Source organism: Schistocerca americana, chromosome 3 (assembly GCF_021461395.2).
Source record: "Schistocerca americana isolate TAMUIC-IGC-003095 chromosome 3, iqSchAmer2.1, whole genome shotgun sequence".
In the NCBI taxonomy this organism is placed as follows: Eukaryota; Metazoa; Arthropoda; class Insecta; order Orthoptera; family Acrididae; genus Schistocerca; species Schistocerca americana.
The window spans coordinates 383,188,055-383,211,460 of record NC_060121.1 but is presented as its reverse complement, the minus strand read 5'-3'; the positions used below and the strand labels follow the sequence as shown (position 1 = coordinate 383,211,460).

Here is a 23,406-nt window from a genome sequence, read left to right as displayed (position 1 = left end):
TTTTGTGTTGTGAAGGTAAATAATGGCTAGGAAATCTCTCTCATAATAATTTACTTGTTTCTCTGCAGTGTCACTTCTCAAATGGCAGAAGTCAGTTTTAATTCGTGTTGAAATTATAAAGTCACTGTCTTACTATTATGATCAGATTAAATATTGTGAGTCTGTTTCCCATTTGCGTAAATGGCATATATTATAATTACATTCTTTTTTGCAATTGATGTTCATGTCCAGTTGTCCCATAGTGGTATTCCTTATGTCATGAATTACTTAAAATATGCAAAGAAGGCTAACATTAATGACACTACCAAAACGTGAGCAATCTGTCACGTTATCTACAGTTTATGGGCAATACTTTACTAAGACAAATATTTAAAGAACACAGAGTTGCAGATAACTGCTTGAAGCTAGTAAATTAATTCATAATTTTCCTAAATTTGCTGCGGAATATACCAGTATTAGAAAAGGATTTTTGCTACTCACCATGTAGTGGAGATGCTCAGTCCCAGATGGGCACAACAAAAACAATGTCAGCAAGTACACTTTCGGCCAAAAATGCCTTCATTGGAATTAGACAATATACACATGCTCACAATCACAACTCACACACACAATCACAGTCTTTGGGCTACCGAGGCCATCTTGCATTTTCAAATGTTTGGTTATGCAGAATATAACAGTAGAGATGTGAGTGTTTGCTGTGTACTTGATTCGTTGCATTGGCTCTACACCCTACTGTTGTCCACTGATAGGAACTAACTCTCCAGTGACATAAGGCTATTGCATCCATAAAATCTTCAATTTTTATCCTAGTTTCTTTTGTACCCCTCAAAAAAATTTGTTCTCAGTTCCTTCAGCCATGGGAGGTATTACATTTTACCATTTTCTTCTTCTCTCTTTATTTTATTTGCCTACTTTTTTCTTTTATTAAGTTCCCCATTTTGTTTCTTTCACTTACATCTAATTTAGGTCAGTTGTTCGAATCTAAGCTCTTTCTTTCAGTTATAAAATTAAATATTATGCAGTCTTGTTACCTACTTTCTGCTGTTGAATTCCAATTCTGACCCTTGTGTTTCTTTTTGATTCAGGTGTCTGATTTATTCTTTCATTTTTTTGTACTTTCCTGAGTGGCCCGTAGCTTATAAGAAAGATTTATATTGTAGATAGCTTCAGTATTTATCTCTACACAAAATTTAGTACACACATGAAATAAATGTCACATCATAAACCTGGAAACAGATAAGTTCATCAGAGGCTAAGGCAAGGCAAATCACAGGAAGAAAATGTATCACAGTTCAACTCCAAGCAACTTCTCAGTTTATCCTGTAAGGCACACCAAAATTTCATTGTTTCTGAACACTATACTTTCCCATATATTTAATTTTTTTTTATATGCCTGTACAAGTATATGATTTTGTCTGACTTTGATGTATGTGATGTTTTGTTTCACAGTTCTGAAATCTTTGATAGCATGAGGTAGAGTGTAAAATCAGCTTCAAAGCCTGTATCAAATTAATGTAAAACAAGATTATGAAAAGGAGAGAGTGTTTATACCTGAAAATAACTATGTAGGAGCAGACCACAACCACTATGCAAAGAAAATATGTTGGTGTGTGTGTGTGTGTGTGTGTGTGTGTGTGTGTGTGTGTGTAAGGGCACATTCATGTGTGTGCATGTTTGTGCTTTAGCAGCAGCAGCGGCAGTAGAAGTAGTAGTAGTTAGTTGTTGGTACAACATTTCTTCTGCAATCGGATTAGCTGATAGAAATCATTCAGTATTTTTGTGAAGGTAACTGAAGAATTTCTTATGTCTACAATCTTTTCTGCACCACTATTTACATGTAACATTACTCTCATTCTTCTGAAATGATTTCAATTAAATTTGGGTGTTCTGTACTTTGTGTCTTAATTAGGATATTTTCTGTTAATTGATTTTGTAGATATATAAAAATGAGAAGTGAGGCAATATGAAAATAGTCTATAATTTCCCGTACAAAATTAAAACATAGTAAATTTGAAGTTTAAACTTATACACTCATTTATGAAGAACTTTATATGAATATGTTATAAGTTGTTTGTAAAAGGAGTGCATAGAGCTTGATATGCTGCTCCACTGTAGAATAGTTCAGTCACATTGTAGGTGTTGTAATCCACAAATAAGCAGAGGTTTCCAGCAGGACAGGAACATTGGTAATATATTGAGTACATATCAGCCCGTGCATATCCACAGATTTCGTTGGTTTCACATTTCTTTGCCTGTGTAATGAGAAAATCAAATCAGAAAATAGTAACTTATTCCTCACAAAAAGAAGTTATACTAATGTTTTAATAGGTAGAACACCTTGTGGCTCAAGTATCAAATGAAGTCAAATATCCCACAAGAAAAGAATCTCTAAATTATGTTATTGCACAAAGTGTATATTTTATATATGGTTTGCATGAATAATATCTTGTAATTCAAGTCCACAAACTGTATGGAGTTTTTAAGTGAAGTTATTGTTCTTTTATTTGGTTGCACTAATTAGACAGAAATCTCTAAGTCTTACTCAGTCAGCCGATTTGGGCCTCATTGGGGAACTGCAGATAATGTCCAAATTTCATATACATCTGTACACAAATGTATGAATTGCCTGCACGTATTCTGAAGTTCATTTAGTATTAAATAATACACTTCAGTACTCATTACACGTAGGTACTGGCATGGTAGACTTCAAATAAAGACCATTGTGGCGAAACTTAGGAGAGTTTGTAGGACATGTAGACTGCCCTCTTGTGGCAGATTGAAAAGAAATGAAAGGAAGGACTGGAAATTGGTTAGACACAATTCCCACTGAGGTGATGACTTAGAAGCAGCCTGCATTGATGGAACACACAGAAATGTAGTTGAAGTGACTTACTGGTTCACACTGGAAAGACAGCAATATAACACCAGCACGTGTCTGGCACAACACAGAGTGCTGGTTGCTCCACAGAACAGTATTGTTTGACATGCAGGGAGGGAAAGGGAGAACTAAATTTAAAGTTGTATGATGTGGTCTGTAAAATGTTGTTGTATGTAAATGAAGCCGAGGTACAACTGTCTCTATACGTGGTTTCTCAGTAAAGCTTTTACTTTTTGCATAAGAAGTTAAAAACCACAGTTTTTAGGTTTGCGTGTGTTCTCCACTATGCAGTATTTTTAATGCAGTTCCACAGAAACTGATTGTTAAAAGAATCATTTTTTTTGACATCTTGTTAATAAACTGGTTTTCTTTTCCCTATTGTCCATAGTTTTTGCAGTACTTTGAAATGAGTAATTCACTGACTACATTTTGAAAAGTTTACAATAAAGAATGTAATCACTGGCCAGTTTATAATTGGTACATTTTAGGTCACAGATTTCTGCATATGAGGTGTAGCTAACACATCGAAATTTCTTTCCAGTCTTGAGTAAATACAGGATACATGTTGTAGGTTGTCTGTAGCGAAGTTGGCAAGAATGCACCACATGCGAAGCTGTTGCCGCCTACTATGTGGAGCTGACTCGTGTTTCTCTTTTTAGTCTACTGCTGATACAAGCTGAAACATTAACATGCATGTGTGCTTACAGACTGGGAATACATCTTCACCTGCTATTTCTTTCTGTGCTGTGTGTAATCAACATGTTGTTCATGCAGGATGACTGTTCAAATATGATCTCACTTCAAATCTGGCAACATTTTTTTATGAATACACCTCTAGCTGAATTTTATTAAGTTATTTAATAGTTGTAGCTTTTCAACATGTAACTGTTGTTGCTGTTATTATTGTATCCACATTAAATAAAGTAGCACAAATGTGGTCGTACAAAAATAAATGTTTCATAGCGGCATTTTTAATATCACTCAAACACTTGCACAAAATTACGTATTGTAATGAGTAGCTTCTCTGCAGGAGAAGTAGTAAGTTACAAGTTTGTGACTTGCTTTGTCAAAAGTAGCTGAAAGTAGTTGCTCCAAAAAGTACAATCTGTCTGGACTCATTCAATAGAATTTGTGGAATTTGCATTTGTGTTGAGAGAACTTATGAGATATTGCAGTTGAACTATATCCATTATTTGTGATGTATCCTTTTATCTATTTACAAAAACATATTAACATGTGCAGACATTCCTTTTAATGGGAAGTTATAAAATTTAGTTAATTTTGAATATCTCCAAAATTATGTCAGATACAGTACTGAAACATACAGAAGTTAACTATTGTTATTTTGAAGGCTAGATAAAATTTCATTGTGATTGATGTATGGGAAATGACTATTAATTCACAGGTCGATTTAAAAATTACTGTAGTCTTGCTGCTTGTCATATCACTTCCGTGTGAACACAAGTGCTGAACAGATGAGCATTGCATTGCACGACCTTTATTACAATGTGTTGTACCACATACCACATCACCTCAGTGAGAAATACGCCTTAAAAGATTGAGTATGGGCCTAATCTTTTGTGGTGTGCTATGTTTTTTCCCATGACTTTTGTGCCCTTTACAGTAATCTGCATGTTAACTGTGACATGTTTGTAAGTGGAGGAAGCCTCAATATGGTAAAGAAATTGCCCTCTGCCATTCACGGGTGGAGTGCAGAAGGAATGATTGTTTGGGTCCTCTATATGAGAAATTGTCCACCATATTCAGGAAGTTTAAGAATATTTACAAAACTTGCCAGGAAAACCTTTCTTACAATATTTTAAGTAAATTAGCATAATATATTTAGGCGTTCATTATCCATGCACCTTTCATTTCAGATATTGCAGCATTTCAGTTACATTGTCCTACCTGTAAAATAAAACTGAACTAACACAGTTTCTCTCTCTCTCTCTCTCTCTCTCTCTCTCTCTCTCTCTCTCTCTCTCTCTCTCTCTCTGAGCCATCTATTTGCTGTATCTACAACTAACAAAGGGAGGTCACAATTTACTTCAAACTTCATACGCTCCATTAGGACAATAAAATGTGTAAGCAGTAGCGTGCACTTCTCAAGCATTATTGAGATAATCGCAAGATAATTTGATGAAGCCCCATAATCGATGAATTGAGTCCCATTCGTGACGAACGAGCTTGAACGCTAACCGCTCGGCTGCCGCCGCTTCATGGTGAAAATGATAATGCACAGGTATATATTTGATGACCGAAATTATCTTTCAATTTTCTCAATAACACTTGAGAAGTACGCACTACTGTTTACACATTTTGTTGTCCCAATGGAGTACTAAGAGTGTTCGAAGTTTGAAGTAAATCCGTTTTCCAAACATCATGGCCTCCCCTTGTAAGACTGTGTGATCAATTCTCTTCATGCCTCTATGCATTTGCTGTATCTACAACCAAGACTGTTGGATTAATCCTGTTCATGCCTCTATGCATTTTTCTTCCCATTATCTGTATTATATGACAGTTCAGATGTGATTCAGTTACCGGTCAAGTAGTTCTCAGTCATGTCACAATCTTGGCTAAATATTACAAATGATCATTTAATTCCCCAGTTAATTGCAGTCATTCCTTTTTTAATATTGTGTGAAGAGTGCAGACATGGTGTCGCAGAATAGATTCTTTTGGGATCAGTGCTGATTCACATAGAAATTTCGTTATATTGAGGGTAGATTACTATGTTAGAACTCAAAATATATTCTAGAAGGTTGCGATTGATGGAAGTAAATAGCATAGAGTGAATTAGTTCTGCTTTCTCACCTTCCCGCTCCCCATCCTGCTCACCCTTACCCTCTCCTCCCTCTCCTCCCTCTCCCCTCTCTCTCCCCCTCTCTCCTCCTTCCCTCTCCCCCTCCTTATCCCCCTCCCTCTCCCCCTCCCTCTCCCTCTCCCCCTGCCTCTCCCTATCCCTATCCCTCTTCACCCTCCTCCCTCTCAGTCCTATCCCTCTTCACCCTCCTCCCTCTCAGTCCTCTCCCCAAGAAAAGCATGAACTGTTGTGCTCTGTCCCCGTCACTTGGAAAATATCTCTACACAGTGGAGATATAGTAAAATATTGTTAAGAGTGATGTAATTCGCTTGTAAATTCCAAAAGAAATCTGGTAGGATTTCTGTTAAGTGATTTAAGGTTTTCTAGTGTCAGTACTATTGATGCCTAGGCAGCATTTTTCAGTATTTAGTCTGGAATGAGCATTCATAAACAGAACTCAGCTTTACAGTATTTGTTTAGTTTTGATCCCATCATCACATCATCATCATCATCATAATCATCATCATCAATGGCCACAGCAAGAATAATTTTTATGCCACTAATAACTTATAAGGACATTGTAACAAGTGCAGTTCCACTTTATGTCAACATCTGCTTATCTCTTCAGACATATACATCTATACTCTGGAAACTGCTGTGAAAATCATAACAAAGGGTACTCTCAATCGTATCTCATATTGAACTTTCTTCTTGTTCCATTCACATATCAAACACGCGAAGAATGCCTGCTTATATATTGCCTCTGTGCATGCTGTAATAATTTTGATCATGTCTTCAGGCGCAATAAATAGGGGTTGTAGTACATTCTGAGATTCCTCATTTAATACTACTTCTTGAAGGTTGCTAAGTAGGCTTTCATGGAGTTGTTGACATCTATTTTCAAGTGTGTGGCAGTTCAGGTTTTGTTGGCATTTCTGCAGTACTCTTCTATGGGTCAAACAAACTTTTGATAATCTCTGCTACCCTGCTTTGTATGCATTCAATATCCCCTGTTAGTCATTTTTTGTATGGAGCCCAAACACTTGAGCAGTATTCTAGGATGGGTCACATGAGTGTTTAGTAAGCAGTCACCTTTCTAGTGTCATTGCATTTTCCTAGTATCCTGTCAATGAATGGAAGACTGCTATACCTACAACTGATCATATGTTATCAATTGTATCATCCTAATCATTATTTTTGTGGAGCTTGACTATTTTCTTCAGTTTTAGCACAGTTCCTCTGCAAGTTACTTACCTTGCACTGAATGATTCTAATTCACATTTAAAAAGTGGCATGACTTACTGTGAACCCAGTTTTCAAAAATGATTTTTAGTTTGTATCTTGGTGATTGTTGTTGCTACAAGTGCATCACATCACTGATTCAGTCTTTACTATTTGTTCAGATGTATTCTTACGACCCTACACAATGCAGAATTGACTACTAGATGTCACAAGAGGTGAACCCATAAGTAAAATAGCAGACAGAAAGTGTTGTAGTGTCCGTAGAGAAGTTGTAAACAGCAGAATAGGTCAGTCAGGAGAGCTCTGCGACTTCAGATATAGATTAGTCGTTTGATGTCACCTGAGTAACAAATCCATAAGGGACATTTCAGTGGTTCTAAAGCTGCCCAGTTCGGCTGTTGGTGATGCGATCGTAAAGTGGAAAAATGAAGAAAAAATCATATCTAAATCGAGACCAGGGAGACCTCATGTACTGACAGACTGTGGCCATCAAGCGTTGTGAAGAGTGATTGTAAAAAATGGCATAAAATCAGTGGAAGGTATCACTCATGGTTTCCAAAGTGCTACTAACAGTCCTTCTAGAACAATGACTTAGCATAGAGAATTAAAAAGAATGGGATGTAGTGGTCTAGCAACTCCTCACAAGTCACTAGTATTTATAGTCGATGCTTGAGGTGGTATAAAGGACGGCTCCACTGTACAGTTAATGACTGGAAACGTGATTTGGATTGGTGAATCATGCTATACCCTGTGGCAATCTGATTAAAGGATTTGGGTAAGTGAATGAGTGGAGAATGTTACTTGCCATCCTGTTAGTGCCAGCAGTGAAGTATGGAAAAAGAGGTTTTATGGTATGGACTTGTATTTTGTGGTTAGCGTGTGGTCCTCTTATTATGCTTTTAAAAAAAAAAAAAAAACCACTAAATCCAGAAGGATATGAACACCATTGTCCGCTGCGTACAGTAGAGGAACAGTTCAGAGAGGATAATCGTTTGTATCAGCATGAAAATGCACCCTGTCATAATGCAGTTTGTGGGCAATAATAATCCAGAAATGGGAAGGTCTGTCTGGAGTTCCAGCCTAAAACTAATGGAACATCTTTGGGATGTGTCAGAGCATTGATTTTGCTCCAGACAACAACTTTCAACATCACTACCTTTTCTGGTTTTGGCTCTTGAAATGTCTGATAACAGACATACAGTGTTTGTGAACATCCTAATATGTTTGTAACCTACAAATTAATATGTTGGTATCATTAGTGGGCAACATAGCTATCCATTGTAGATGCTTTTCAGAGAAAGTTTGTAGAACAGTTTCATAATTTTCAGCTTACTCTTAATAATTAAGTTTATCTGAACTATTTCACATATTTATTAGTTTTGTCCCCAGTTGATTTAAGTTTGTCTGCTGATGGATATACTGGCCACATAGGCTGTCCTTTATCATACATTTCTCACTGCTGTCATTTTCTATTTTATCAAACTATTGTACTGTTGTAATTTAAACCCTGGCACATGTGAATGCTTCTACAGTTGACCACTAATAACCTAATGTTTTCATCATCTGTTTTGAGCATTTCTTGAAGTCTTATGTGACAATTTTAGAGCCCTCCACAACTGCCTTCATCTGACTGGGCACTTGTGTTGCCTCGTTAAAGAAAACTTTATGTGAATGCCATACATAATTAAGTTCGTGGGCAGGTGGCTGTTCTATGAGACATCCTTAAGCCCTATGGGAATAACTTTCAGTCTTCAAAGAAAATCAAGATTTATTAGAATTTTATGTATCTGTTGTAGCCACACTTCAGTAGGGATCCCTCTGTAACACCAGTCTTTCTTCCCTTTCGAAGTATAGCATTTTTATATTTAAACACCTAGTTACCCTCGAACCCCATGTATGCACTTTTCAATGGACATTGAAAATGGTTTAAAATGGGGGAAAACATAAAAGGTGGGAAATCTCTATTTAATATGTGAAAGTTATATATATATACACACACACACACACACACAAAATATGCATCAGCAACTTGGCAACTTGTTTATTATCTAGTAAAAGTTTTCTGAATTAGGTCCTTTGTTTAGCCTTTGATTTAACATTTCCTTGCACATAGGCACACTAAATTGCACTAAAAACGATATGTTTTTGGAGACAGAGAGAGAGAGAGAGATTAGTAAAATGAGCAGTTGCCATGTTGATTTAATGTTTGTGAAGCTAAAGTGCTTATTTGGCAGTTTTCGTACTTATATTTGTGTACTACAGAAATATGCAGTTTAAGTGTTTCACCATATTAAAGATCTCTCCAAAATGCATCATTTTTTGTCAATTTTTGCTGCTAAAGTGTTGAAGAAAGTGATGTTGGTGGCTGAACACAGTGCCCTGACTGTACCTGACCTTTTAGATTTTATACCAAAAGTGATTGCAATCAAAAAGTATGGCCAAGTATGCTACATATTTGACACTCACAAACCCTCACTCGTGAAAACCTGTAGGCTACTTTCCATTGACCTGAAATCATGAAATTTGGAAAGCAGAAAAGATTCACAGTAAAAGTAAACGGAAAAAATCTGAAAATTGTTAATTTGTAATTTTATATCACACGAGAAAAATATTTTTTTAATCATTTGTTCTCTATCTACCTGTCAGTTCATCTGTTAAGATTCCCTTTTTCTCAGGAATGGGCTGATGTATCACATTTTCTCAGGAATGGGTTGATGTATCACATTCAAATGTATGTCACATACTCTGATCAGCAGTCTGATGGTGGAGTAAAAAATTTAAGCTACTAAGTGATTTCAATCAAAAGGTGTGGCCATTTATGCCACATACCATTCAACAGTCCTGTTGGTGGTATAAAAGAATTAAGCTTCTTAGTCAGTCCAGTCAAAAGATGCAGTCATTAATGTCACTTATTTTGATACAAATTCATTCATAAAAACTATAGGGTACTTCCAGTTGACCTAGAATCATGAAATGTGGTCAGAAGCAATGTTCCATGGTGCAATTAAGGGAAGAAATCTGAAAATGATCTTGGAAACTATCTTTAAAGTCTTGGAATTCCCAGGACTGATACCTTGCCGGTTACCAATATTGATAACAGGCAGAAATTGTCGAGATGCTCGATTCCTAGGATGGATGAACTGTATACATAATTAAATTTGTATGGAACACTTAGTGTGCAAGTCTTACTCACACTTATTGGATTTGTTTTAATTTGGGCACTGTTACATGCACTTTCCAAAATGGCGTCTTTGTTTTTGACTGTTGAGTTCAGTGTGGACAGAGGCACCACTGAACTCTGCACTAACACAATGTGAGCTCTGCAATAAACTTCAATTCTTTCAAGAATTTTTACCTTCTCTTCCATCAAAATATTTTCCTATCTCTCTTCATAATATTTTCCCTCTTAAAACTGCAACAGAAAGTGCTAAATTTTTACTTGAAAGAAATAGCTAACACCCAACACTTTGATCAGTTATGTAAGGCTACAAACAATGTTACACAGTACACACAGTTAACTCTTTGTGCTCTGGTTGAACGGAGTAGCTGTGTCAGTTGAAATTAACTCGCCTTGGTCTGTAGCAAAACTTTTGTCAGCACAGCCAACCTAGTCAGCCTTTAAGAGCTAGCAGATGATACTGTGTGCAGTACATATACAAATCATTATCATAATAGCTGGGTGAAATCAACACTGAAACAATGTGGCTACAGTAATTTCACTATTTTTAATTTTGTGTAGCACACAGCATTGATAGCTAAGGCTGGTAGTGAAAAGAAGCAAGTGAATGTTCATATGAAATTTCACCTTCATCTGACTTGTATTTAAACAGTTACTCTCTTTAGCCTTCAAGCTGAGTGGACAATGCACTAGTGCCATGAATTGTTACTACATTTACGAATTCAGATCTACTACGTAGAATGCCCAGGCTCAAGAAAGTTAACCATGTAATGTTTGTAAAAACTGCTTGAAGGCCAGTGCAATGCCAGCATCATTTTATGTCAATTATGTCAGTTTTTTCTCTGTGTATTTTGTTTCGTAAACCATAAATCGTTGGAAAATTATAAATATATTGGTGCAAAAATGGGTGCCAAGTAAAATTATGAACACTGTAAATTTGATGGAAGCAGTAAAAAGATGTTGTAAATGGTGGGAGAATTTTAATCCCAGTAATGTAAAAGCAGGGTTATACCGTATCTTTCAATTTCTGGATGTAATTTTCCATTTTTGTTTTAAACATTTACAAAACTTAGAAAATTATTTGCCAAATATATGTCAAAGATACTAATACATGAAATGAAATGGTAAGTTGAAACACCATTTGTAAATTTTATTAACGGTGAAATGAAACTAACAGTTCCTTACTTCTCATTTCACAAACAAACTTTTTCTTGCAAATGTTGATGGATTCATAGGAAAGAAATTAGAAATGTCACCTCAGGAATGAAGCAGATTTATGGAAATGTAGTTGTATTAGCCTTATGGAAGTATTTGCAAAAAGGGCAACGTTACAGTGTAATGTATTATTGCCACACTTAATTTGGTTTCAAGTAGCATAAACCACTGCGGGAAAAGGGTGATTTTACTTATTTGAGAAGTATGACTGCTAGCAAACTTTAAACTTGACTAGCTTTAAAAGTAGATATGTTAAAACTAAGCCAGATGTAGAATTGACTCCTTTTGAAACCAGTTTAATATTCCCAACTAAAGTAATTTATTTAGTTAAGCAGAAGGCATAAATTGACATTGTTTCCCAAGTCTTGAGATTCTTATCAAGTTGCTGAAAAGGCAAATTTGGTCTCAAACATATTTTCATCCTTGCATTGAAGAGTGAACAAATAGGAAATCCCACAGAAAATTACAAATTTTTAGGTTAACACACTGTCCACTCACATTTATATGGCCACCTGTCAAAAGCCTGACTAACCACCAATTGCAGTGCGGACTGCTGTGATACATGCAGGAAGAAAGTCATTGTCATTTTGGAAGGTGCCAACAGGGATGTGGAACCATGCCAGCTCCAGTGACATGACCAGCTGCGTTAGAACTCTCAGTGGAGAATCTACGAGGTATACAGCCCGATCGAGATGGTTTCACAGATTCTCGATTGGATTTAAATCTGGTGAGTTGGTGGCCAGGGAAGTAAGGTTAACTCATTCTGGTGCTCTTCAAACCAGGCATAGACTGTGAGCTGTGTGAAACGTTGTATTGTCCTGCTGGGAGATGTCATCATGCCAACGAAAAACAAAATGCATGGCCTCCAAGGATAAATGTGTATTTGTGGTGATCCATTGTGGCATCAAAAATGATGGGCTCACCCAAGGAATACCATGAAAACATTCCTCAGGCCATAAAGTTCTCTCCCTTGTTGCAGGGTGTTTGCCATTAGATGTTTCATATCTTACACGCCAGTGATCATCTGCCCGATGGCACATACAATGCATCTCATCTGAAAAATGCACATGTTGCCACTCAGTGGACATCCAGTTGCAGTATTGGTGTGCAAATTCCAGCCCTTGTCATGAATGAACAGCAGTCAGCATGAGTGCATGAAGCAAGTGCCTGCTGGGGAGGCCCATATGCAACAACGTTCGCTGAACGATTGTTGAGCAGACATTGTTGGTAGCCCCTTCATTTACCTGTGCATTCTGTTACTCAACAGCTGCACACGTGTTTGCTCATGCATATCTCCAAAGCTGTCATCCAGCCCTGTCATCAATGACCTGTGGTGCACCACAGTTGTGTCGTCACCAGTTTTCCAGTTTTGGAAAGTGCCATTTTGCCATGCATGGTACACTTCATTCATGATGGCACACAAGTAGTTTACAAACTTATCTGTTTCGGAAAATGATTCCACTCTTGGCCTGAAAGCTAATGATCATGCCCTTTTAGACGCCTAATAAATCATTTCTGCATTACAACAAATAGTTCACTGTTTTCCCCATCCCCCTGACATGCTTTATGTATCCTTCAGTGCTAGTCCTGCCGCCTGCCATCTGTGAGTGGTTATTGCATGTTGATGTAATACACATGCAGTGGTCACATTAATGTAACTGTATCATGTAGAAACAACTTAGTATTAGAAACATTTTGAGAACACAAATATCAGTATTACATTTCTGGTATAAGCCAGAAATGTAATGCTTCAGACACCATTATATACAGCCTCAGCAGGCTATTGAGCAACAGTTGTATGCAGAACTCAACATATACTCCAGCGTAAAATAATGATATAACTTTAATGATTACTAATGAAGTGCTACAGGAGAATTCTGAAGATTAAGTGATTGAGGAAGTGTTACTGAATCAAATTGGGGAAAATGAAGTTTATGGTACAACTTGATTGAAAAAGTGTTTGGTTGACAAAAAAATCCTGAGGAAAAGTAAGATTGGTCATGGAGGGACAGGAAGTAGGAGAGAAAGGGGGTAAAAATTATAGAGGGAGACGATGGCTTAACAGTGGTAATCGGGTACAAACTAATGTAAGTTTAAATAGTTCTGCAGAGATGAAGAGGTTTGCACAGGATAAACCAGTGTGGAGAGTTGTGTCAAACCAGTCTTAAGACTGAAGACACCACCACTACACCCAACACCATCACCAACAACAACTACAACAATGACAATAATCACTCAGAATATATATTCAATGTGCAGTTATAGATGTAACTACATGCAGTGCAGAAAATGGATGAAGCGTATGAAAGGAGGCTTGGACGACTGTGGGTTGCATTAGAAAGAAATAATCAACCAAGATTCTATAAAATTTTGGAACCATTCATTCATCATCTCTGTTTTTTCTTCTGTTTCTTGCTTCTCCTTTCATTTCTACAATAATTCTATTATTGTTCTTACGTGAAAAAAATTCAATAACTTGAGTAGTTTTATATGCTTTGTAGAAAATATCACTGCAGTTTCTTCATATGATGGAAGAATTAATTTTTTTTCTATGCGTGATGAGTACTTCATCTTTATATTTGAAGCATTTGGTTGTCTAACAGGTTTCTGCGAGTTGCAGGACAAATAATATTAAAGTCAGTTCATATAGTTTTGGACTATTATGTCTCTTGTTACTCACGTCAGCACATTGGTAAACAGTTGTTGAAGTTTCATTGTCTGCCTCTGCATTGATCCTCTTCCAGTAACGTCCCATTGGACAATTGCACTTTACAACAGCTTTTGTCTGAACTAGAGGCTTTTTAGATCTGCCCCGTGGAATTGTGGCTGTTTCAGATTGTAATTGTATCGCAGGTTCATATGTTGTACATTTCTGCAGGTCACTGATGTTGTTACAAAACTGAAATGGTTAAAATAAGTTGTTGTGGATTGGCAAACAAATTTTTGTTTTATTTTGTAGCCAACTCATAATATGAGAATTGTCCTAAAGTGAACTAAATATTGAAACAAGGAAATTAATCAATTATTGATAACATAATATAAACAGATAGACAAAAAAATCTACTCACCAAGCTGCGGCAGGGGAACACATGCACAAAAGGATTTAACTTTTACAAGGTTTCAGAGCCAGTGGCTCCTTCTTCTGGCAGAAGAGTTGAAGGAGAAGGAATAGGGGTAAAGAAAAAGGACTAGAGAGGCTTAGGTAAAGGGGTATAGTTAAGAAAAATCACCCAGAACCCCAGGTCAGGAGAGACTTACTAGATGGGTTGAGAAGGAAAGACTGCTTCTTGGGGACTGCACCAGACGAGATTTGAAAACCTGAGAGCTTAGAGGTGAAAGACAGTGTAATATACAAGACAGAGATTACTGATAAAACATCATCACGAGTTAATAAGAGTGAAAAGCTAAGTGGATTGTATGTAACAGAGGTGGGACAGAGGACAGCGAAAAATTGACAAGTCAGAAAATGAAAGATGCAGGAAACTAAAATGGTGTGAAGAAAGGAATATTGAAACAGTTAATTTACCATAATAATGGTTTACGGATATGACTGATTCATCAGGACACTCATCAAATTTTTATACACTCTATAGTTGTTAAATATAAATAGAAAAACTGGCTACATGCCTAACAGCAGCAGCTGTAGTTGTAAAAATCTTAAATTTCAGAATCAGAGATTTTTTCATTTGGAAAGCATTGGAGTAAAATCAAGAAGTACTTGGGAAAGCTATCCAGGACGCTGGGTTAAAGTGGGTTTAATAGGATAGGACTAGAGGGAGACAGTGAAATTGAACGACAGAAGAAATCTTAAAGCTGATAAATTATTAGTTGAATGCCTGAAGAAGGGAATTTTCAAATGTCTGGAAGAGGAAGAAGAAGAAGAAGAAGAAGAAAAGTAATAACAGCTGCAGGGAAGGAAGAAACAAAAGGCACAAGAAACCAGAAGTGAGAAGGAAAACGAAAAGAAAAACTATATGACAGCATTCAGAGTAGAAGTGGGAAGGAACTGTAGAAGTACTAAACAGGACCAGTTAGCCAAGTAGAGGCTGGAGGTTTGCAGCAATCAAACACACGTGGAGGAGGTTGCTGTCTGCAGAGATCTTTGGTACTGATATTGGGACGAAAAATCAAAAGTGCATAGTAAAACATACACTGAGATCACAGCTATTGGTTTTAAGAGTATGCTGTGATAAAAGTTTCCATGCATCACCTATGTAGAATATCTTTGTCCATTCACCATTCACCCACAGCAGCCGCTTAGTGCTCTTAGTGGCATCATAATAAGCTGAAAAATGGTTTTACATCAGTTGCTACATGGCATGAGTTTGCCAGAACATACTTTCCCATTACGATACTCATTATTTTAATATTCTCCCAAACATCAACACCTCAGAACTTCTCAAAGCGGATTTTTTTACACACACACACACACACACACACACACACACACACACGGTTACCACCAGTTATTTGGTCTCAGTGTATACTAATTGGTACTGTGTTTGCTTGCATTTTTTCACTTCAGCAGATCCCTCCTTGATATTGCCTTTATTTTCCACTTGTTTGTGTCTTTTCCTTGCTGTGTCACTTTTTTCTAGTCCACCACTAACCCAGAAAGTAATGTATAGGGAAACCACTGCTCCCAGTTCACTGCATGGGTAGTTCTTTATGAAGGTCTAGGTGCAGGACATTAAGATGTATTGACCATTTGGAAATGACATACTTGAGTTGTAAGATCAAAGCACCACATCAAGAAATGATATTTTTCATGTGAAATGGCTCTTCACAACTGCAGAAAACGACAAGCAATCACTGTTTTTAACTCCATCTCATACCCTCTGCTGCACGCCTTGGAGGACGTAGTTGTGATGTTCCTAATGATGATTGAATGCAGCTTAAGAGGCACCTCTTTCTTCACAGTTGTAATTTTTTTATTACCAAATTGCCCATTTAATAATATAACTATTGTATATGTTCATGTTGTTATTTTACCTCTTACAGGGCTATTACAAATGATTGAAGCGATTTCATAAATTCACTGTAGCTCCATTCATTGACATATGGTCACGACACACTACAGATACGTAGAAAAACTCATAAAGTTTTGTTCGGCTGAAGCCGCACTTCAGGTTTCTGCTGCCAGAGTGCTTGAGAGCACAGTGAGACAAAATGGCGACAGGAGCCGAGAAAGCAAAGCGTATGTCGTGCTTGAAATGCGCTCACATCAGTCAGTCATAAGAGTGCAACGACACTTCAGGACGAAGTTCAACAAAGATCCACCAACTGCTAACTCCGTTCGGCGATGGTATGCACAGTTTAAAGCTTCTGGATGCCTCTGTAAGGGGAAATCAACGGGTCGGTCTGCAGTGAGCGAAGAAATGGTTGAACCCGTGCGGGCAAGTTTCATGCGTAGCCTGCGGAAGTCGACGAATAAAGCAAGCGGGGAGCTAAACGTACCACAGCCAACGGTTTGGAAAATCTTACGGAAAAGGCTAAAGCAGAAGCCTTACCGTTTACGATTGCTACAAGCCCTGACACCCGATGACAAAGTCAAACGCTTTGAATTTTCGGCGCGGTTGCAACAGCTCATGGAAGAGGATGCGTTCAGTGCGAAACTTGTTTTCAGTGATGAAGCAGCATTTTTTTCTTAATGGTGAAGTGAACAGACACAATGTGCGAATCTGGGCGGTAGAGAATCCTCACGCATTCGTGCAGCAAATTCGCAATTCACCAAAAGTTAACGTGTTTTGTGCAATCTCACGGTTTAAAGTTTACGGCCCCTTTTTCTTCTGCGAAAAAAACGTTACAGGACACGTGTATCTGGACATGCTGGAAAATTGGCTCATGCCACAACTGGAGACCGACAGCGCCGACTTCATCTTTCAACAGGATGGTGCTCCACCGCACTTCCATCATGATGTTCGGCGTTTCTTAAACAGGAGATTGGAAAACCGATGGGTCGGTCGTGGTGGAGATCATGATCAGCAATTCATGTCATGGCCTCCACGCTCTCCCGACTTAACCACATGCGATTTCTTTCTGTGGGGTTTTGAGTTTTTGTATGTGTGTGCAAAGCATTGTGAAAATATCTCAAATAATAAAGTTATTGTAGAGCTGTGAAATCGCTTCAATCATTTGTAATAACCCTGTATTATCTATGCTCTTTTATGCGCAAACTGTTTTTGTGGGCAAAAAAAGTCTCTGAATGCTAATTATATTGCTCTTTAGTGTCATTTATATATTAATGAATGTAGTGATTGGTGCACAACAGTTCAAATAAAGTATCTAATTTTCAAGCAGTGTAGTAGCAAGGTGTATAGGCCACTACTCTTATTCCGGGCAAGTGTGTGATCCTATGGTAATGTAAGCTTTAATTCCCAATGTTTATTGTGTGTTAACTGTCACATCAGTTACTGTTGCGTGAGATCAGTTTTGGATCTGTCTATTACAGTCTTTGCGTGATGGAGAGATTGATTCGGGAATGACCTTTTTTTGATTAAGTATGGCTACCTTTATCAGAAGACATAAAAACAAATGACTCTGAATTTTTGAAAATTGCCCTTAATAACTAACCACAGGTCCTTACTGTCCATACTTGTGTATCATTAAGTTCCTAATTGATTCTCATTGTATTGCCCCATCCCTATAATGCTTTTGACACTGATGTATCACACGTGAAATTTAATTGCTTCTAAAAGACATTTGCAGGCTTAAAGATATTTATAGACAGTTGGAAATGCGCGTACATAATTTAATTTTAAAAATTTATGTGAGTGTATTTACTGAAATGCCTGAAAAATGTGCTGCATTAATATGTACTGTGGTGTTAGAACATAAAGAAAGTATTAATACATTTGCGGCAAACTCTACGGACAAAGTGGTTGTCTTGGAAATTATGTTTGTCTGGGAGAACTGCACCTGAACAAAAGTTGTTCAATTGTTAGACTTATCATTGACCCTCTTATGAAATAAAAACTGCAGGAAAGTTGTGACAATTTAGAAGAATATTCAGAGATTTGTATTATTTAAATTTATTGTCCGCTATTATGGAGATCGTGTGCGTTCATAAAGAAATCGAAAAGAAATGAATGTATTACGTGATAAGAATGTGAATACTTCCTACTGAAAATAATGCTTTTTCCTACAAGCGTTCATTCAGAGAGCTGCAGACTGAACATAAAGAGTTATAGAATTGAAAATATAAAAACCATCATGTAAAGAATTTGCATATGCTAGTTATAAAATTATTCCCATTTTTATTTTTTAGTACATATGTTCCTGTATTTTTAAAATCACACATAGTTGTAAAGAAATACAAAAATTGTACAGCTTGTGTCTGTGTCATTTGTATTGAGCCACTGAAGCTTATAATGCAGAAAAATTAAGAGGTTAACTTTGTTTCTTCTCAAGAAATGTTTATTAAATATGCATACTTCCTGAGTAATATTCTACATACCTTTAACTGAGAACGGTTGCTGAGCATCGTGGTATAATTGTCTGGTGTTTGAGTCCATTGTTGGGAGCATTGAAATGTGTTGTGGCAGCGACATAATCTTTCTACTTTTATTGGAAACCAAAAGCGTTTGTGCACAATATTACAAGCAACATTTAATTCACATATTGGCAAAGACCTCTCACTGCGGCTCTGAAAGTAATAGCAATTAACATGCTGTTACAATTATTATGAAAATAACATTGTGTGTGTGTGTGTGTGTGTGTGTGTGTGTGTGTGAGAGAGAGAGAGAGAGAGAGAGAGAGAGAGAGAGAACATACATTTCCACGATAACTTATTTCAACTTCGTTGGAATCACTGTCATTAATATTGCTAAGCACTGAATGAGTAAAATTTAAAATTGATATCAATAGAAACACAATCAACAGTAGTTGAGTATGTGTATCGTTAAGCATTTTGCTGCAAGGCTTTAGATGTGTTTGCCCTTGAAGCTCCTTGTAGTACTGATTAGCCTTATCTCCGAACTCCAGCGACATGTTTATTACGATTCCAGACTGTATTTTGTTTTTTGATGCTACTTTATCATTCTCCACATTAATTGATAATGTTCCTCATTTGTGGTATTTAGTTGCAACATGTTGGTTTTTTGTACTTGTTTTTAACAATAGCCATCTTAACACTGTCATTATCAAACACACAAACTTGCAGAAAATGTAATATGTACTTTTAATGTCTAGTCAGATAAGTTATAGTTGATGACAACAGGCCGTACTTAAATAGAAGAAAAATTCCTGTTAGTCATCAATATGGCAATCACTGAAATACTACCGTTTGTAATATATATCAGCTAAAGGTATGTGCTTTGAGCTGTGATAGCAAAAGCTTCTTATATGTTAATGGCACTAGAATTCTTTTGGAGCCTCTCTGGAATAGTGCTATCTCAAAATTTATCCATTAGAATTTTGTGAAAAAAAATTGTTATATTGTTTCCAACAATACCTTTTGAGGTAATTAGGGCACTTCTGTAACACCTTGTTGTAATTTATTATTGCCACCTCACACCTTGTTGTAATTTATTATTGCCACTTCAGGAGCATATCTTAAATTCCACGTATATATTAGTTTGTAGTATCCTTTGTAATACACTACACCATTTGTTTCACTTCTTATCACTTTATACCACTTCCATGAAATATTTAATTGATGTGATGGAAATCAAAAGCTCAGTTCAGTTGCCACATTGGAATACTGTGCGATTTGTCCGTATTATTTTATAGCAATTTAAAGTGTGATTGCTATACATCACACTGAATGTAAACTTTATCTGAATCATTGTACCTTTCCTTACAGTTACTGCCTTCATTTCTAATGAACACTAATTACCCAGTACAACATTGTGTGTTCTCTCAGATTTTGATTCTAGTTCTTTGATCCACTTTTTACTTAGGGATATAACCATATTGAATCGTTCCTGTGCAATACTGTAAAAGAAATTTGGAACAGTTGTGTGAGAAGTTGTTAGATGGCAACAGACAAGTACCTCATTAATTAGAAATGATGCCTCTATTAGAAAATCATGTTTGATGTCCTTTTTACACCTGTTGCTAAGGGCTTTTTTGTGGATGGGCAGTGCTTTGGTGTTTTTTAATAGTATGTGTGAGAGTTATTCTTTGTTAAAATAAACCTTTTTTACAGTTCAAACTGTAACTGCTTTTTATTTAAGGATTAAAAAACAACAGATTATTGGCTAAGGCCACCCAGTTCACCAGTATTACACAAAAATGGAACTTACTTGAAGGAAAGAAAACTACGTGTGTCTCTAGTATGTCACAAAAGTTCACTTCAAGAGACAGATACAGAACACCAAAATTATAAGTTCCTTCAGCACTAATTTGTTGTAATATTCTCTTCCTTTTAGTCTTTTAGTCAATGGCATCACGAGGCAGTTGATTATAAAACTGTATTTGCATAACAAACGAGATCACAGATGAGATTAAAATATGTGTTGCTGGGGCTAAAATAATCGTATCAGTTAACCCTTCTACTCATGTGCATCTGCTGAACATAGCAGCAGCAGAAGAAGCATGAAAGAATTAAAATAAATCTTTGAGGACTCCGGACTTATCCAAAGAATAGGATAGGTGGAAACACTCTTGACAAGTATATTACAGAACTGTTCATCTGCTCTTCAAGCAAGTAAAATAGACTGCAATAACCCACACTACGTTCCCAGAGGTTCGAGATGTTATAACCACAACAAATATGGAGACATGGCTAAGATTTGTCACAGTAAGAAGAAGTAGAAAGTCTGTCATCAATGAAACAAGGTATAAGACAGAGTCAACAAAGCTATACACCGAGCCTGGTATACAGATTCTAGGGCATCAGCACATATGTAGAATCACTTGTGTGATTTTAGACCCACTGAGTCAGTATTCAGTTTGCAAGTACTCATGACTAACAACAAATACTTACATGTTGTATGCGTATTGAAGCGTTGGTGGGTAGAGAGCACACAAATATTAGGTGACGGTTGTGCACTACACATCTCAATTGAGTACAAATCTACTTTCCACAAGCAAAGCAGCGGAACGGTCATTTTTGATGGTAGAAGCTGTCACATTTGTGATGCTGAGAAGAAACTGGTGGACACAGCATGATTAATCAACAAAACGCATAAACTGGATCGACTAAGTGATCACACTGCTGAAGCAAAGTGTACTTTCTTGTCTAATGACACACAGCTATGAGACAGATTATTGTGCTACCTACACTTGGATGCCACTGATGAATTATGAAAAGCTGTGGCTAATGGCATCAGATATAAAGAAGCAGTTTACACTCCATGCATTACTTGCCTAGAACATCCAAGCAAATCAGACTTCCATTCCCGCATCCCACTTTTAAAACAAAAATAGTTTTGGAATTAGTACATTCAGATTTGTGCAACAAACTATACCAACCAGAGAGCAAAATATTTCATAGCTCTGACTGACTGACTTTTTGAGAAAGATTCTTTTATGCACTGTCAGCAGTAACTATGAAGTGCCTGAGATTACTCGCAGTTTTAGAAGGATTGTAGGGAATCACACGTGTGAAGAATTTTGTATCTTATGAACTACTAATGGAAAGGAATATATAAATGAGAGACTAACAAAATTCTTATACAACAAAGGAGCTAAACATCAAACAATACCTCACACTCCCAAACAAAATGGTATAACAGAGAGATACATTAGAACAATCTCGGAAAAGGTAAAATATATGTAGGATGATGTGAAATTATCTATGAAATTTTGGGGAGAAGCAGTCTCCATTGCAGTTTATTGTATTAGATTTGCATCATCAGCAAAAACTTTGAACATGATGCCATAATCTGACATCCAACATCTGAGATTATTCAGCAGTAAAGCTTTTGTCCAAACACTAAAAGCCATTAGGCACAAATAGGACAAAAAATGTGTTGATTGCATGCTCGATGGATACTGCAAAGATAGTAAGTGTATTGTTTGTTCCACCCATTTAACAAAGATTTATAAAAACCAAAAGTTCCCTTTAAAGGAGAAACAATTGAAAAGCATATAAATAAGCTAGGAACATCTAATCATTCATTGGGACCAAACAAAATATTTGTTCTGTTAGCAGATAAGGAGAAGAATCAAACTGGGTTGGAAGAAGTTTCATCAGGATCAGAAAACACTGTAGCACAAGATGACTCAAAGGATGCCAGGTTGTATAATAGTATTTCAGTAGAACTGGGCTCAGTCAGAATAAAAGAAGATTTCAGACCATATCCACAAGTACTGTTCCCAAATCCAGGACCAAAGAAGATGGACAGTTATGTGTACTATCCCACTAATGATTCACAAGAAGCAAAACCATCAACTTTGGAAGAGGTGTTGCAATCTAAAGATCGACAGAAATGGTTTCATGCAATTCAAGAAGAATTAAAGTTACATGCAGAAAAAAAGACTGTTTATGCCATGTGGATCTTTTAAGACAAAAAGAGACTTACAAGGGCAAATGCTTCACCCTTTTAGCTCGTAAGAAATGTGCACAAGTGAAAGGTTTAGAATCTGAAGAAACATATTGCAGTGGTGATATGATGCAATTCACTCATTTAATTATTTAGTCTAGCTGTTAAATGTTACTTGGACATTGATCATTGTGATGTAAGTGCAGTTCTTTTGCAAGGAAACCTGAAAGAAGAAATTTATATTATAATTCCCATGTTTGGCAATGTGAGAAAAACAGTAAAAGATGTTGTTGTTGTGTTCTTCAGTCCTGAGACTGGTTTGATGCAGCTCTCCATGCTACCCTATCCTGTGCAAGCTTCTTCATCTCCCAGTACTTACTGCAATCTACATCCTTCTGAATCTGCTTAGTGTATTCATCTCTTGGTCTCCCTCTACGATTTTTACCCCTCCCCCCCACACTGCCCTCCAATGCTAAATTTGTGATCCCTTGATGCCTCAGAACATGTCCTACTAACTGGTCCCTTCTTTTTGTCGAGTTGTGCCACAAACTCCTCTTCTCCCCAATTCTATTCAATACTTCATCATTAGTTATGTGATCTACCCATCTAATCTTCAGCATTCTTCTGTAGCACCACATTTCGAAAGCTTCTATTCTCTTCT

General features: G+C 36.8%; 2 protein-coding genes across 4 annotated transcripts in view; one reads left to right on the top strand and one right to left on the bottom strand.

Moving 5' to 3' along the window:
• LOC124605662 overlaps positions 1-23,406 on the top strand; it is a 100,038-nt gene that overhangs the window by 63,584 nt on the left and 13,048 nt on the right. The window lies entirely within an intron of this gene.
• Positions 1,955-19,320, bottom strand: LOC124605664 (U-scoloptoxin(11)-Sm2a-like). The gene is made up of 4 exons (XM_047137504.1): positions 19,090-19,320; positions 18,773-18,961; positions 13,997-14,215; positions 1,955-2,252 (listed from the first exon to the last, which is right to left on the bottom strand). Exons 1-4 carry the CDS (start codon positions 19,303-19,305, stop codon positions 2,061-2,063), a joined length of 816 nt encoding a protein of 271 aa, XP_046993460.1. The 5' UTR covers positions 19,306-19,320; the 3' UTR covers positions 1,955-2,060.